Source organism: Mesitornis unicolor, unplaced genomic scaffold (genome assembly GCF_000695765.1).
Source record: "Mesitornis unicolor isolate BGI_N332 unplaced genomic scaffold, ASM69576v1 scaffold13749, whole genome shotgun sequence".
Classification (NCBI taxonomy): domain Eukaryota; kingdom Metazoa; phylum Chordata; class Aves; order Mesitornithiformes; family Mesitornithidae; genus Mesitornis; species Mesitornis unicolor.
In genome coordinates, this window is record NW_010205293.1 from 25,714 (window position 1) to 42,041 (window position 16,328).

Here is a 16,328-nt window from a genome sequence, read left to right on the forward strand (position 1 = left end):
GCACCACTGCTGTGCAAACAGGCAGTACAGCAGAAGGTTCTGTAGCAGCTGTCATTGTGTCACTATATATTTTCACTGAAGTGCAGAAACAAAACAACTAAATTCAGGTCCAGCTGTCTTCCTCCCAAGCTTTTGGGGAAGGCTACAGAAACACATCCTTATTTCCCCAAAGCCGTTGGTGTTCAGGAGATGATGCCTTGGCCTCACAATTGCATTCCTTCTCCCAGCTGCTCAAAATCCCCATCTCTCCAGCAAAGGGTCGGTGGATGCTGGGACATTGCACAGCAGCAGCAAAGCTTCTATCTTGCAGCTGAGTCATATCAAGAGGCAGCAAAGACCAACGGGACACTTCATCCTCTGGAAGTATCTGTCTCTTGCTGTTAGGCTGACTGGGCCACAGACTTGCTCCAGGGGCACCATTCCAGTGCCCACACACAGGTATGAGATATCTCAGGTCTCCAGCCTCACCTCCAGCTGCTGCTTCAGAAGCTGGAAGGACTCCTCCAGGTTCCATATGGTACCTGCAAGCTTTGTGCAGACAGCTCAGATACCAGAGGGCACCAGACAGCTATGTCTAGCTAAGGAAGTCTTTCCCCTAGCAGACCCTACAGGTCTCATACTTAAAGAGCTTAAGATAGAGTGAATTGGGTGCCGTTTGCACAAAGGTCTTCTGAGACAGGAAGAAATAAAGTGAAATTGGAAACAGAAGTAGAGTGAAAAACATAAATCGATGGCAAACCCAGCAAGTGGGAACCATTTCTGTCTCCTTGAGGAAAAAACCTCCCAGTTGGTCTCCATTTGCCCATTAAACTATCCCCAAAATGCTTGAACAGAAAAGCAAAAGGGGGACAGAAAGCAATCAGTTGTACTTTAAGGTATGTTACAGACACTTAGTCCTGCCAAAACCCTAACCCCACAAGTGAACAGAGCAGTGGCTGTCGGGCTGAAGTAGTTGGTGTGGATGGAGGAGCAGAGGTCATCTGCAGGACATGGTGACAGCTCAGCCCATCTACAATGTGCTCCAGAACTCAAGATAAGGGGGCACCCACTGTCAAGACATTTATATTCTGAAAGAGATGACTGTATGTAACAAGGGCCCCAGAGCATGAGGAATTGGCTGAGCTGTAGGATGTGCTTGAGGAGATTTTGTGCAATTTTTGAAAGATCATGCAGATGGCAGAAAAGAGGAGGAACAGATGGAAGGCTCCCCACAGCTACGGCCAGGTGGCTGCAGCCACTAACTCAGATGTTAAGCTGTGAAGCCCTTTCATATACACTGTGAACAGTCAGACCAGATTACTACGTACCCAGTGGCACACAGCCCGTCTCTATGTTCTTCACCTCAGAGACAAAAGCTGACGGATGTTTTCACCACAGGGTATTTTGCTCACTACCACAGCTACCAAGCAGGACCCAAATCAGGTTTGTGGTCTCTTGGCTCAGGAAAGAAGTTCAACAGCCTTGAGCATGGCTACCTTGGTTCAAGAGAGAAGTTTCATCCAGTACGACACAGCTACTGCAACCTCTACGAAAATGTGTCACACACAGACAGAATCAGGCAGGCACGGAGGAGTTCATTCACTCTCTGCCAAACCGCTCCATCAAACAACAAAAAAATTCTCATGTCTACGTCAATCAGCATCCACCAAGGTGGGTGGGTCTCGGTCAGAGGACAGGAAGAAGGCATTTCTATATTCTGCCTAAAAGGAAGCTAAACCATAGGCTGTCACAGTGATTCTATTTTAATAGCAAAAGACCATTGTCTGAGGATCATGCATTTTGGAAGTCTTGTCCAACACTTACAAGAACATCACCATCTCCCAGATTAAACTATGGTTTCCTCTTGAAACCATATGTAGATGTTGTCTTCATCTCCCTGATCCTTCAAACACAAACTTTTAAAAGATTTTTATAAGTTTAAAAATATTATATGCTTCTTTCAACATCAAAACAAGATAAGTTTTCCATGCTCGAAGGGTAACGAAAAATCTGAGAAAAATCAAAGGTATTTGAATGGGCTTCATCTCTGAATCTAGTAAAGCACCACTCTTCCTCCTCTACATGTTGCTACACTTACCAACGCAGCTCTAGTGTAGTAACAAACACCCATCACACATCTAACTGGCATTTGATTTCAAAATTACCCTGTCCTTGACTTGATTTTTAATCTCTATTGGTGGCAGCAGCCCTGGAGGAGATGCGCACATGATAGCAAGCATGAATGAAAGCACTGGTAAACCATGAGAACTTGCCACAAGCTTTTTGCCATGACTTGTGAAGGAAGCTGAGAGATTCCCTGTTTACTTATACTGCCCTCCCTGCTGTTAGTACCTGTTAAATGCCTGCAGCATCCAGGAACCACGACACGGCACTACACAGGCTCCTAACAAGGCCACAGTCTCTGATGTGATAAGGTTTCTGTAAGACCTGTTGGTAACAGTTAGGCTTGCAGTGCAGACAAGATTACAGCGTAGAGTACAACTGCTTCCAGACATGGCCTGTTAGAGAAGCAGTGCAAGCAGGGTCAGGCAAGGACTATTTCATGTAAGCAAAACAAGCAAGAACAAGGAGCGGGCCAGTAAATTCCAGAGAAGCCAGCCCAAATTCCAGTGAATTTGAAGTGTTTGAGAAGGGTCCGAGGAAGAAAAGTGCCTGTGTGGCTCTGCGGGTTAACAGGGGGAACAGAGCACCAGCACAGCTGAAGGAAACTGCTCCCACAGATCTGTGGCAACAGACAGGCTCTGCAGGCACCACAGCAATTCCCTCCAACGCTGGGTAAGGATGCTCAAATCCTTTTTCAGCCATGCCCCACCCAGGCTTCCCAGTTCAAATAAATGCCCCTTATCTACAGGGCTGTCTATTTACTGAAGGCTGCCAAGTGTGGTGACCTGTTCTGTGGATATTACTCTTAGCAGGACATGGCTTAACTTTCCAACGAACACATTGCAAGACACCGTGCTGGCAGGAAAGCACAGCCCTCTATCAGTAATGAGAAACAGAGTCCTCTTAAGAGGAAAGCTGCTCTGAAGGCTCTGTCTGTGGCCAAAAACGCATGGAAAACTCTCAGTTAACCAAGTGATTCCAGCAGCAGACTAAGACTACCAGATAATCTACAGCTCAATTTTTCCCCTTGACTGGTTTTCACAGAACCAGAGGAGTGTTATTTAGAAAGGAGGAGGGAAGGTCTCTCATCCATCTGGAGCAGAGCCATCACTAACATGAAGCCAAGGGGCTCTGTCTTCCCTCTCTTTGTGGAGGACAGCAATATGACCATGCTGTCCCCCAGAGTGTGCTTAAACACAGCCAAACTTAGTGCAGGAGCAGTCACCCCCTCTGTGCATGGCATTTGGCATCCCAAAAAGCCTGGTCTCTGTATGTATTCAGCTACTTATCAATTCAAGATGTGAATTATTATGAAATAAAGAAAGGATCATGGCAAGGAGACCTCCAAATCACACTGACTGCAGTCATAACTAAAAATCAGCAATGCCCAAGCATGGTGCTTTGCTGAGCACGTGGCTGTCTGGGAAGGTGCGTCAAGCCCAGGACCTGCACACCACCTCAAAGCTGAACACCAGCACGATGAAGCAACAGCCACTTATTGAGACATCACTGGCTCACAGAGGTCCATTTGGCTGTGTGTGCTCTTTAAAAATCAACATCGCTGAAACAGGGAACATAAACAGAGGAGGTCAGCATCACCTGCGAGCACTTTACCAATGCAAGATCATTACTGCCATTCACTTCAAACAGGAAAAAACCATGGTTAGCAATAAATTAGCCAGGAAAGTAGGCAAAAAACCCCCACTATACATCTGCAAGCAGCATCACAAGATTTACAATTAACATTTGCAAATATGACCATGCTGAGTTAAGACTGCAGGAGTGGGGCATGAAATTACCCATGGGGCACCCTTGAGAGGGGGCACCCTTAAATGGTTTTGGTTGCAACACAATGATGTTCTGCACATTTAGCCCATTTCAAAAGCCCCCAGTCAGTAACTGGGTTTCTTGACACCTCTCCTCCACAGGTAAGACATCCAATTTATTTTTAAAGGCCCTGTTTGTTTTCCCAGATTAAAAAGAAAAGCATACAAAGTTCTTACCTAGCACAAACTTCTTTCCAGGGGAGACAGAAGTTCACTAAGGGAAGTAAAAGGGAAAGGGAGGACTTAAAAAACAGCCTTGGGAACTGCAAGAGAAACGAGCTGTGCTCCAGCAAAGCTGTGGTGAGAAAACACTGCTTCCCAAGGTCACCAAAGAGCAGTGAAGTGCTGAGAGCTCTCCAAGGCCATGAGAACCTCAGCTCAAGGTGAACTAAGTTTTTCTATTTACTTCCACTGCTGGGAACAGCCCCCTCCTCACTGCAATGCTGATTTCCAACAAAATACGGAAACAACAACTACCTTGTTAAACAAAATTATTAAGTTACCTTATAAGACAAGCACAGACAGGAGCAGTTTCTGTGGACAGTTACCTGCCGAGAAGTACCCCTGTAGCCATACCTCACTGGGAGGTTGATGGGAGGCAACAAACTGTTGTGACCTCCTCTTCCCTATGCAGCAAGCGACATTTGCTCATCGAGACAGAGAGGTTATTGCTCTTTAACCTGCCTGAGAAACCTTTCCTTCCCCTCTAACAGAACCCAAAGATTCTGTGAATCTCTCTCACATTCATATAAATGTCTATTAGGAAATCTACTTGAAAGTGCTCGTTGCAATGTGTCTGACTCCTTTGTTTAAAGTTCACTAGTGTTTTACACAGACTGGCTGTGGTAGTGGTAAACTGCTCAAGTACAGTTCCTGAAATGTGAAATAAATAAAAACCAACAATAAAACAAGGCTTCTTACTGTACCAGCAGGATAACGTCTGCATGGGTTTGGTTTCTTCTCTGCATAAAAATAAGACTGTTTCTTACACAGTTGTCCATGAATTTTTCCAGCATGGGGTGACTCCTCTAATAATTAAAAATACTCATTACAGCAGAGATGCACTCAGCAAGCTTCTCTGGGCAAACAAACGAGATCAACCTGAAAAAAACCACATTGTTTGGCTGAACACAAGCATCAGTACTGAAATCACTACATCATGCATTATTCTTCCCAAGATGCCTCTTTAGTATGAAAGCACCCAGGAAAATTTATCCCTTTACTGAGTACTTTACTAGCCACATTCATGAGATTTAAGCCACCCAGCCATGGCAATGCTGTTAGTCCACCACAGGGGACAAATCACGGGCCACACTGAGACCTCCAAGACTGCTGAAGTCATTCCATGCTTTATGGAATGAACTCGGTACCTGACATGTTAATAAATACCAACTTATTTTAATAAGTTTGTTTACATTTCAAGTAAACCAACAGACATTGATAAAAATAACTTCAACTCAGAATCACAGAATCAAACATTCTGTGCAAACATTTAGTTTGACATTAATTCAACTTGGATAAAATAGTATCCTGAATGATTCTACTGATTTCTGCAACTCTGATAAAAACTACTCAAGCAATAAACAGAAAATAATTGTTAATATGTAACACTGAAGTGTTGAAGTTACTTAACAAAAATAAACTCTGTACTTAAAATAAACGATGTAAAGTTACAACAGCTCTTCACTTATGAAACCTGTAGTATAATCTGCAACAAATGAAGTTTTTCATTGGATTGTGAGCCTGGTTACAGACCTGTAAACAGATGACAAGTGACAAAGTCTGTGATCCTGCCAGCATCCCAAGGGGAGATCTGCTGAGCTGGACTCAATTTTATCATAGAAACCTGCACCACAGTAACTCACAAAGGTAAATTAACATCGTTCTTCAGAAAACAGGGTACTAGGGTTGCTATAGTGATAAACAAATACATAATTAACAACTTGTACAAAATATGGGCTGACAGATAAATAGTATTTTCAGAGTAGGCATATCAGAGATTTGGATTTTGCCCTTCTGAAAATATATCAAGTATTGCTACAGAAAGGAAACAGTAAATTCAACAGAACTCCACAGGCAGAACAAGTTACTCACTTTCAGAAAAAAATGCAGATCGTTCTAAAGCAGTTGTGCCTGTCCAAATCTGCAACTCTGGAAAGAAAACTGCTTCCTTCCTACATATGAACCAACTGAGAATTGACCAATACTTCTCTCTTTTACATGAATTTACATTGCAGTTTTCACACTTCTATTGATCCAATTTAACAGAAGAGCAAGGGGAGCTGGCAGGTGTCTGGTTAGCCAAGCTGTGAATTTTCCCAAAGCAGCTTTCCTATGAATTGGTTATTTTGTTTCCTGAATGTAAGTGGTAGAAAGAAAGAATGAATTTTAATACAGGAATAATAAACTACCTCTTTTTTTTTTTTTTTTACTAAGAGCAACCAAAATACATCAACAGAACAAGCCATTCTAATGCAAAGCTGATCACAGTAACATTGTGCTTCATAACAGCCCTTGGAGACAAAGCAAGTTAACACTTTGGCCTCTTTTGAATATCATCTTATCAGGGGCCTAGGAAGAAAGCAGTTGTTAATAATTAGATGTGGCTTTTACTAATAAAATTAATCTTCCAATGTTAGATTTTTGAGATAAAAGCATAGCTTCATGGTGGCAGAAGTACAAGAAGGTACCACAGATAGCTGAGCATGTCTTTAATTTTAAGTCCAAATGGCTGAGTGTCTGAAAGCAACACTAAATGAAGTGCAGCTATGAGTGCAGCAAGAATAGGAGATACAATCCTCAAAGTGAAAGTACGAAAAGCCTTGTCTTTTTAAATAGAGATTTAAAAAAATCACTAGGAAACTGCATTAATGGAATTTTTATTCAATACACAGCTCTTTCATTTGGTGTGGAAGTAAACATATCCCTTAAAGAAAAAACAAACAAACAAACAATAAAAAACCAAAACCACTCTACTTTTCTCTCCTGCTTTGGAATTTATGAACATGCTCCCATTTCTTCTAGACTTTAAAAAACAAACAAACAACAAAACAAACCCAAAACAATTACCAGCAGGACTCTTTGAAAGGAATCTTATCAGGAAAGGCCAGCCTGTCCACTCACTATTTCAGTTCTTCCAGCCATGTCTTATTTGTATGCAATGAACAATCAGATGTTAGATATTGTTAAGATTACAGCATAGCTAATAAATACTACCCACAGACTGGGGTAGAACAGCAGCACACAGGCCCAATCGATCCTTGCATGTGTTTAGTTACATGTTAATAATAGATAAACACTTTGTCTGGATTCCACACTCCAACCTTGCTGCTAGAAAAGTTGCAAAAAGAAAGAAAAATCATCAGTATAAAAAAAAAATGCTCTAACACAAGCTTCAAAGAGCAAAGAGCTTTCACTCCTCTATTTCAGAGATGATTAATTAAGGTGCTTTTGGATTCTGCATTGCAGACAGGTTGGCAGAGGTGGCTGTTTATTAAACTCTTAACAGTCTTCGGTGTCTGAGAGCAGTCCCTAAGGCACAACCCCTGACCTGCCCCTAGTTTCTGTAGCGGGGCATCTGTGGAGCAGGGGCTCCCTCTAAGGGGGCTGAGGAGGAGACAGTCATGAGCTGTCCAGCGTGCATTCTCTCATTCACTCGCAGTTCACAGCCATCCTTCAGCATCCTTATAGCTATCTTTGCAATGTTTTTCGAGTCATCAAGTCCACTGTGTGGTCTCCCATCATAACTCATGCCCAGCTTTTCCAGCATGATTGTCAGTTTGGTCTGGTTCCTAGGAACCTGGTGGAGAAAGTGAACCACATTCGAGAGTTAGGTCCTGTTCCAGGTCTTTTTAATCTAACACAGTGCAGTAGAAACATATGCAGATTTTAAGTCATATACTACTTTCATGTTGCCTTTGGTCAGATCACTAACAATTTAACTTCAAAGCACCTTGGTGAGACAGACACTCTCATTTTTTGCAGAGCAGACACAGTCAACAGGAGCTTGTCTAGACTCAGGATAATCTCAAGAGTCTCACCACTACCAGCACCAGCTCGAGACGTGCCAGCGCTGGCAACAGTGGAAACATGGCCTAGCTAGGTTTAACAAGCCTTATAAAAAAGGAATTACTACCTTAAATGACATTGCAGAGGAAATCAGGTTTTTCCTTTTAAATGCTAAATGATTAAAGAAGCACCAGGCTCCTGCTTTTCACTGACATCAAGTTTCTGAGTGCCTCCAAAAACCACAGAAACAGATCAGCAACACATATAGCAGCCCATGTTTACAGGAATGACCAACAGCACGAACAGACAAGGAAGCTTAACTGACCTACCCATGCAAAGTGCTACACCAGGAAAGCCCCAAGTCCTCTCTTGATTAACTACTAAACATGCATTTGTTCTTTGGAAAGGTCAAAGAAAAATAAAGAGCAAAAAAAAGGAAAACTTTCATTTGCTCTCTTGGTGGTGGTGGTTGTGGTGGGGGAACATGGGACATGACAAGTTCTAGGATACTGCACCACACTGCTGGATTTAATAGCTAGGCAGAATGGTGTTGCCAAAATCTGGCAATATGCAACTCCAATAACACCACCCACAAACTGGGCAGGGGACACACACTGCAGGTTGTGGGACATTACACAGGAAAGACAAAATACATTCCTTATCATTAATTTTATCTATTACTATTACTTAACAGATTCAAGAGCAGCACAGAATAGCTAAACAGAAGCACTGAACAACTAAAAACTGTTTGCATTTATGAAAAAAAACACAAAAAGAAACTGATTCCTTTTAAGTTACAATTTTCATTGCCTTTGATGAAAAATCACGGCTCAACAGAGAAGGAAAAAGCAGGTATGTCTAGGTTAAAGCTGACAGGACTGACATGACTGTCCTGTGTTCTAGCGTGTTTCCAACAGAAACATTTATGCAGAAACAGCAAAGTAATAGAGACAGAAATGAAGTAACCCTGTAATATTTGCCCAGCACAAAGTAAAGCTCTTCTCTTAATTACATGTTAACTTTTTTTTTTGCCTAGAGGTTACATTCAGTATGAAAAAGCCCTTCAAGAGAAGATCATCAGCTAGGCTGAAATCACTTTCAGACAAATGGTTTAGTGTAGATTGACTAGGAATTCGCTAAAAATCTCCAATAACCCATTTTAAGGTCATCTGACAGTGAAAGAAAGCAGCAAAAACGTCTACCACTGAGCTTTGTATTACTTTTCTCTTGACAATTTGACTCCACTGTAGATATGACTTATCTTTCAGTGTCAAAAGTGAAGATATCTGAGGGTAGCGGTGCAAAGTAGTTTTGTAGTGAAAACAGGAAAACAGGAAAAACTAATTGAAAAATCAATACAGTCTTTTTAGCTGAGCTTGGTCTAAAAGCACTGGTATGACATTTTTAGACAATCTGTCATGGAGCATCTCCTGATTCTTAAAAACAAGACTAAAATCAAAATGCAGTAGATTACATGATCTTCAATTAGTAAAGGGAGATCTGGGCATAAAGCACATTTGAAAATCAAGCCCCAAGCAACTAATTTAAGTACTATAATTTCATACTACACAAGTAAAGATGACAAGCACAACAGGACCTTCTAGAGTTTTAAACCAAATTGTTCCACAAGAGAAACAACAATTTATACAAACCTTATAGAAGTTCCCATATGATTTGCGAATATTGATCCACTTTTTGGCAAAAGAAGGGTATTTGAGACGGCTCATACGGCACTGGATGTTCAAAAACTTACTCATATCCCAAGATCTTAAAAAGTCGAAAGAAGAAAAGAGAAAAACATCAGTAATGCATAATTCAGATGCCTGCATTCTACATATTGCACAGCTGTGGCACAAAAAGCTGTCTTGTCTTTGATGATCGGTAGAAGGAAAACAGTTTAGGAAAAGCTTTTTTGCTATAGTCATGGTATAGAATTTTTTAGTATGAACTTGTTAAGTCATACAGAAAACAAACAACAAGATGAACAAGATTTTTGCTAGGATGGTTTCAGGTCCAGGATGGTTAAAAGTAAGTAGCACACCAACTTCTCCACCTACCACATCTACTCTAAAAATTACCAACAGATGCTTACACAGCCCTTGGGGAAGCGACACCTTAAGTTTTCCTGATTATTTGGGTACACATGCATGTCTGCACTTAACATAGGTTACTGAAACGAGACTGCACTTAAGTTTTAGAAGAAACCAGACCTTTATGGAAAGAAGATTAAACTATAACCCTAGGCACTTCTTGTGCATCTTCCTGAAGAGAACCACCCCAACAAGTTTGTAAACTTCAAGCCAAAATAAAGCCTTTTTTCCCCTCTCTTGCAGCTGCCTACACAATCTCACCTATATGACAGACATTTCACCGCACCTATTTTCCGTGAGGAATTTCACTGAGGGAATTCCAGACACATTCTAGGCCTAGTAATATCACCAGTTTTGCTTTGACATTTCCTTTCTTTAATTCACTGTTGCTTTCAAAGATGGAAACCTGACCATAGGTAAAAAATTAGTCAAATAGCAGCATTTACAGCAGTTGCTTAAATTAAAGTTGGAATTACATTATTCTAAGTCCTCATTTTTAAGGTGTACACAGTTCTAAACTGTACACCTCAGGTCTTATGTGACAGCTTTTAAATGACTTCACCGCTCACATTGAACAAACACATTTCAATGATACAGGTTCTTCACCAGAAAAGGCCTGGGATTTATAGTCATTGCCCAAATCTTCAGGAATTTGGAGGGAAAAAAAAGTCTCATTTTTCAAAAGCAAAAAAATTCTCCTACTTGCTAAGCTGGGTCAGTTAAAAACACTTTTGTTATGTATCAATTCATTGAATTGTACGACATCTCAAGCTGGAAGGGACTCATAAGGATCATCGAGTCCAAATCCCAGTTCCTCACAGGGCTACCTAAAAACTAAACCATGTGACTAAGAGCATCATCCAGATGCTCCTTGAACTCTGACAGGCTTGGCGCTGTGACCACCTCTCTGGGGAGTCTGCTCCAGTGACCAACCACCCAAAAAAACCCACCAAAAAACCCCACACCTTTCTATCCCTTAGAGTGAGATTTTTTTTTCCAGTATCCCTTTATATTTATTTAACTGCAGCCACAAAAAAAAAGGATAAGAAGTCTATTCAACATCGTTTACTTGCATGAAGAAGGCAAGGAAAGAAACAGTGCCATCTAATGGATTTATGCTTCATGTCAAACTGCTTAGTTTGGCTTCTCCGATTTTCATGAAAGCTAAAATTATAATAAAATGGCACAGTGGCAGCAGCACAATCCACCTTTAACAATATTCTCACACAGATTAAACACTGTGTTGCAGTTTTATAGCGTGCTGAAGGCGGCATAAGGACATACCCATCTGTCAACATGGAATAGGTATACTTTGTTCCCAGCTCTCGCTGTCTCATCCACTCTACCACATTTTGCAGAACTTGAGGAAATGTATCAGCTTTGTCAACAATGTCCTAAGAGAACAGGAAGAAAGGAAAGTGAGGAACATTTTTGGCAGGAAAAAAACAGTATGAAGTGTAAGAATTCGTATATAGGCATTCACTAAATCACTCACTCCCTCAGTTGGGTTCACAAGAATCTTCAGAAACAGATTACACATCAGAATAAGCAGACAATTGGACAGATTTTTCCTAAACTGAAAAAAGCACCACAAAAGCACCACTTAAAGAGCCAACCTCCAAATGGCATCCATAAAGATAACAGGGTTAGTCAGCTGTTGAACTTGGATTACACCTTTGAGCTCGTTTCCCAGGCTCAAGTCACTTGATGACAAGCCATTGCCATCGTAAGAATCTAATCTCTTTAGAATAAAAATCTTAGAAGAGGAACTGATGGAATTCAAAAGGTGCTTTCTTCTGATAAAGTTTCTACACAAGGATTACAAAATGAATGCTTTTCCCTACAGAACCTTACAAACATCTAAATGACCAATTTAGTGAAATCACTTCTGTGATAATTGGGAGAAGAGCAGAAAAACAAGGATTAAGTGAATAAGCCTAACAGAAAAATTACCATGAAATATTACCAGTTTGAAAACACCAATACCACATCTCTTTTTTTCATATTTTTTCCTGAAGAAAAAATGAGTACAAATTACCTGGGTGATTCCTGTCAGACTGATGCAGAAGTCTGAAAGCTTGGGATTGATCTCTGGTTTCACATACTGCTGAAAGGTATCCTCCTGTAACAAGAGGACCAAACACTCAAGAGCAGCACACTACATAGCCCACAAGGCAACTTCTCTGGCTTGCCCATAGCCAAAGGCAATAGCAGTTACTTGTCCTGCTGGAGGCACAGTGGAGTGCATACCTCCTGAGCCAGCAAAAGCCTCCTGACTGACCATCATGAAATTCCCAATGGATGGCTTTCCAACCAGAACACACCCTTCCTCTCAGCCAGGAGGCACCCAAGAGCAGGGATGCATATGTGAGAGGGAAGGACAGACTGCAGTAAAGGAGAGGGTTTGGGAAAAGGAGGGCAAGAGTAAGGAAAAACAGAAGTGAGAGGCACGAGCAAAGCCTGATGTTTTTCAGGTGGTATCCCTAAAGGCTCACCTGTAATTCAAGGAAGGCAACCAGCCACGTATTTCAGAGGTAACACAACGACCTCACTCTGGGAAACGGAGGAGCACAAGACTGAACGCTACATGCAAGTTTCACGGAAAAAAGCAAGCTCCAAATCCCTGCTGCTACACAAACCCTTTTGGGCAGAGATAAAAATCAGACTGCTTCCTGCTACTCTAAAGGTACAGTCGTGGTAATCTGCACAATCCTCTTCCTGCCGTTGGTAATACATGCAGCTACACTCTAATGTAGCATCACAGTGATTACTGGAAATCTTCCTCCTCTTAAAAGTTCTTGATAAATGAACCATTAGTCAGAGGAGCATGCACTTCCTCTGTTTCACTGAGTCACTCAGCAAGTAGTTTTTTCTAAAGGAAAGCTGTACTGGGACAGAGCACCTGAGGCTGCCAACTGCCTACTAAATATGCTTAAAATCAATCCGTTGGGTACATTGTGGAAATAGTGGAATAGGCCAAGAAGCGTTGTTCACTCAACCCCACTTTCCAGAGCTCTGCATTAGTCTCTTCTAGATTGCCTCACACAGGACTGCAGAATTTGTTAATTCTTGTTTATGATTAAGCCTTTGAGTCCTAGAAATAGCTTTGTCAATCTTAAAGCAGGGAAAGAAGGCGGGTGAGGAGAACTGAGAAACTGAAAGTCCCTCCTATCAGCAGAAGCATGATCTATTGCAGATGCTTTAAGAGTCGAAAGGAAGTTTTTTGTTTGTATGTAAGAGGGGCAGAGGATAGGTGTAAACCTGTTTAAAACAGAAGCTGTTTTTAATGAAGTTTAACATCTACCTAAAAACTAATCTAGACTTTCTGAAGCAAAATAGTTACACTGAAGAACAGCCTACTGACACAGGAATCAGCTCACTTACTATTTCCAGGGTACGCGTGTTTAGTAAGACGATAGGAAACTCAATAATTTCATGTACGAATTCAGGTGGGTTTCCTTCTTCACATGTTGCTTCAAAGTCAACAACACAGATGTAGTCATAGTAGCTCTCTCCATTAATGGGTTCCTTCTGCATCAGCTTCTGTTTCTTGTAATAGTTTTTCAGTCTCTTTTTCAGCACGTCTTTCACTCCTCTGAAGAGGGAAGTGACAAAGATTATTTCACCACTATAGAACTGAAGCTACATTTAACATTTGAAAGCTCATAATTTATTAACCTCATTTTGAACATCTGCACTTACAAAGTCTGAATTCAACTTTATCATATGGTTAACACTCTATCATCTGGGATAGCGCAGAGGCTGCGATACCCCTTGACAATGAAAACATCCAGATAGTATCAGTACTTGGGGACAGACTGGGAAGCACAGTGCAGAGACATTCCACAGTCACCTCCAGTTCAGCAAGACTCAGTAGCTGAAGCTCCTGCAAAGCCCAAGTCTTTGTAGATTGCTCCTAGATGACCTCTGGAAGCTTCACCCCTATTTCCCTGTGTCTTCTGCCTGAAGTGACTGATGTCCAAGGTATTTCTGCAGCAGTGGCACAGATAATGCAGAACCCGGCTAAAACACCCACATTTTAAATATGTCTCAATTTAAATTTAAAATTGAACTTGAGTAACTAACTTATTCAAGACTTCAGTTGTCAGAAAAACTTCTTGGTCAAAATCCCGCTTTTCAGGAGGTTTGTGGCTAACACAATACAATCACAGTGGCAAGTGATTAAAGTTACTTACCACATCTTTCTAATGCAAACATTATAAAATGCAAGTGCAGGTGCCAGAACTGCCACATACCAAACCAGAGCTGAATAAACAAGGATAATTTACTCTTCGAAGGAAGTTATTTTTAAAATTACACATTGCAAATGAAATCACAGAAGCCGTAAGAGCTACTGGTAGCAAGTGGTATTATCAGAAAAGCAGCCGACTGATCCACAAAGAAAAACTGGAACTGGACTGCAAAACCTGCATTTGAGAACATCAGCCTCTTCTGCAAATGCAACTGAAACTCTTTTTCACTCTGGTTAATTAATCTAGTTTTAGTCAATGACCAGTTCGTTCAAAATTGAGACAGTATAGGAACTGATGGAAGAGGAAATTAGTTTTTTTGTCATGAAACCTTCATGAAATTGGAGAAGGAGATGATGTGCTATCAAAATAATCCTAAGGGACAGGATGCTGTGGGGCAATTTGCTCATTTCACAACATGAGAGGTGATGTACTATTTGTTTACATGTAAAACACATTCTGATCTATTTAATTTAATATATTCACTAAAGAAGTCTAGCTTATCTAAAAGAAAAGTTTTAAACTTCCTGCATTTATAGCTGTGTAAAAAATACAAATAAAAACTAGTAACCTAGGAAGAAATTACAAACACATAATTTACTATTTGAATTCTGCTTTTTGTTTTTAAAATTAGAATAACTGCTGAACAGCTGTATAAATCTAACCTGTTCTAGTAAAAAAATTATCAGGTAATTACAAAAATTTTGCCTCTCAAGTAGTCAAGTTCATGTAAATGAAGGAGAAATTTAAAAAATAATGCAGCCAGAACACCTGCAGACAGACACGATGGAGGTGACAGGCTGCACTTTCAAGCCCACACCATTTTGTTTTTCTTTTGTTCTGTTCAAATTAATCTATTCCTTCCTTTTTTCCCCTTCTGAACATCCTCTCCTCGACAGTCGCCTTCTTCTCTAGAAAGCCAGACTTCTCCTTTCAACCTCCATCTCACCTTTCATATTGCCTCTTCCTCCAGAGCAGCAGCTTCTCACTTTGCTAACTCCCCACCACCACTACTACTTCCTCATTACTACTGGCAATAGAAACAATACACCTTGTTTTTCCCAGCTGACTTTCTTTTCAACATCTCAAATTAGTTTGGCTGTAGCAACATCAAAGGGTCTTGCAGGTCATTTCCGATAGAGCAGGAACCACTCTCTTAGATACCTAGCCCTTTCTTCCTCCTCCTCAATGAGCACAAATCCAGTTTATAATACATTCGCTTATTCACATTATTGCATCTCATCTATTCAGATCAGCAAACAAAAGCTCCATCAAGACCAGTGTTCGGTGGTGTGTGCTTTTCACTTTGTGGTGTATTCTTAAGCTTTAAAATAATCATCCCTTACATCTCTACCACTCTTAAAGAACAATTAAAAGGTTTACAATCAGCCTAACCTGGTTTCGAGCTTGAACTCTGCAAGTTTACTCCTGAGCTCATCTCTGGTCATTCTGTTGATACAGCCATTGGTTATAGCAATCTCTTTGTAAACAGGATCACTGAAGTCATTCAAACTGGCAGTCGAGTTTTTCCCGTTTGTTTCTTGACCACTGATCCTACAATGCTGCCTACCCTAGAAAAAAAGAGAAATCTGAAGGTAATTTTTAAAAGTCAAAACAAGGAGCTAGAGCATACAATTTATGCATAGTTTTGGTGCCAAAATGCAGTAAAGCATCAGACTTAGTGAAACAGCTTAGAGACGGGTAAGAAAACCAACACTGAAGGCTGCTCTGAAACACCACTTTTCACTTTAATAAAAATGAAAGGGGATACGAACACGTCTGAAATCACGCCAGAGTAACCCTAAGACAAAACCAGAACGTGTGTCCCAGTTTCAAGAGAAAAAGTTAACTCTCCGTTATGAGCTAGAAAAACCTTGACTAACAGGAAGGGATTTCCCTCGGTACCTTAATTAACCAGAATCTCTGACTGTTCGAGAAACGCAGATGTCCAATGCTGAGTAAAATAAACAAAACAATAAATTAAGAAGAAAAACTAAATGCACTTGAACTCTCAACTTCCAGCCTCTGTGAAGCGAGCAAACGGTGGGCCC

The 16,328-nt window shown here is 40.9% G+C and overlaps 1 protein-coding gene across 1 annotated transcript; it reads right to left on the reverse strand.

Annotated features, from left to right (window-relative positions):
* Positions 1–7,319: 7,319 nt before the first annotated feature.
* On the reverse strand, positions 7,320–15,843 carry ERI1 (exoribonuclease 1). The gene is made up of 6 exons (XM_010191359.1): positions 15,673–15,843; positions 13,412–13,622; positions 12,066–12,149; positions 11,312–11,421; positions 9,590–9,704; positions 7,320–7,728 (listed from the first exon to the last, which is right to left on the reverse strand). The coding sequence occupies exons 1-6, from the start codon at positions 15,723–15,725 to the stop codon at positions 7,486–7,488; spliced, it is 816 nt and encodes a 271-aa protein (XP_010189661.1). The 5' UTR covers positions 15,726–15,843; the 3' UTR covers positions 7,320–7,485.
* Positions 15,844–16,328: the final 485 nt, after the last annotated feature.

Excerpts from the sequence above, each read along its gene's own strand:
- ERI1 (XM_010191359.1), bottom strand. The coding sequence starts at position 15,725 with ATGACCAGAGATGAGCTCAGGAGTAAACTTGCAGAGTTCAAGCTCGAA. Across the intron at positions 12,150-13,411 it reads ACACGCGTACCCTGGAAATA|GAGGATACCTTTCAGCAGTA; the intron begins GTAAGTGAGCTG and ends CTCTTGTTACAG. Across the intron at positions 11,422-12,065 it reads GTCTGACAGGAATCACCCAG|GACATTGTTGACAAAGCTGA; the intron begins GTAATTTGTACT and ends CTGTTCTCTTAG.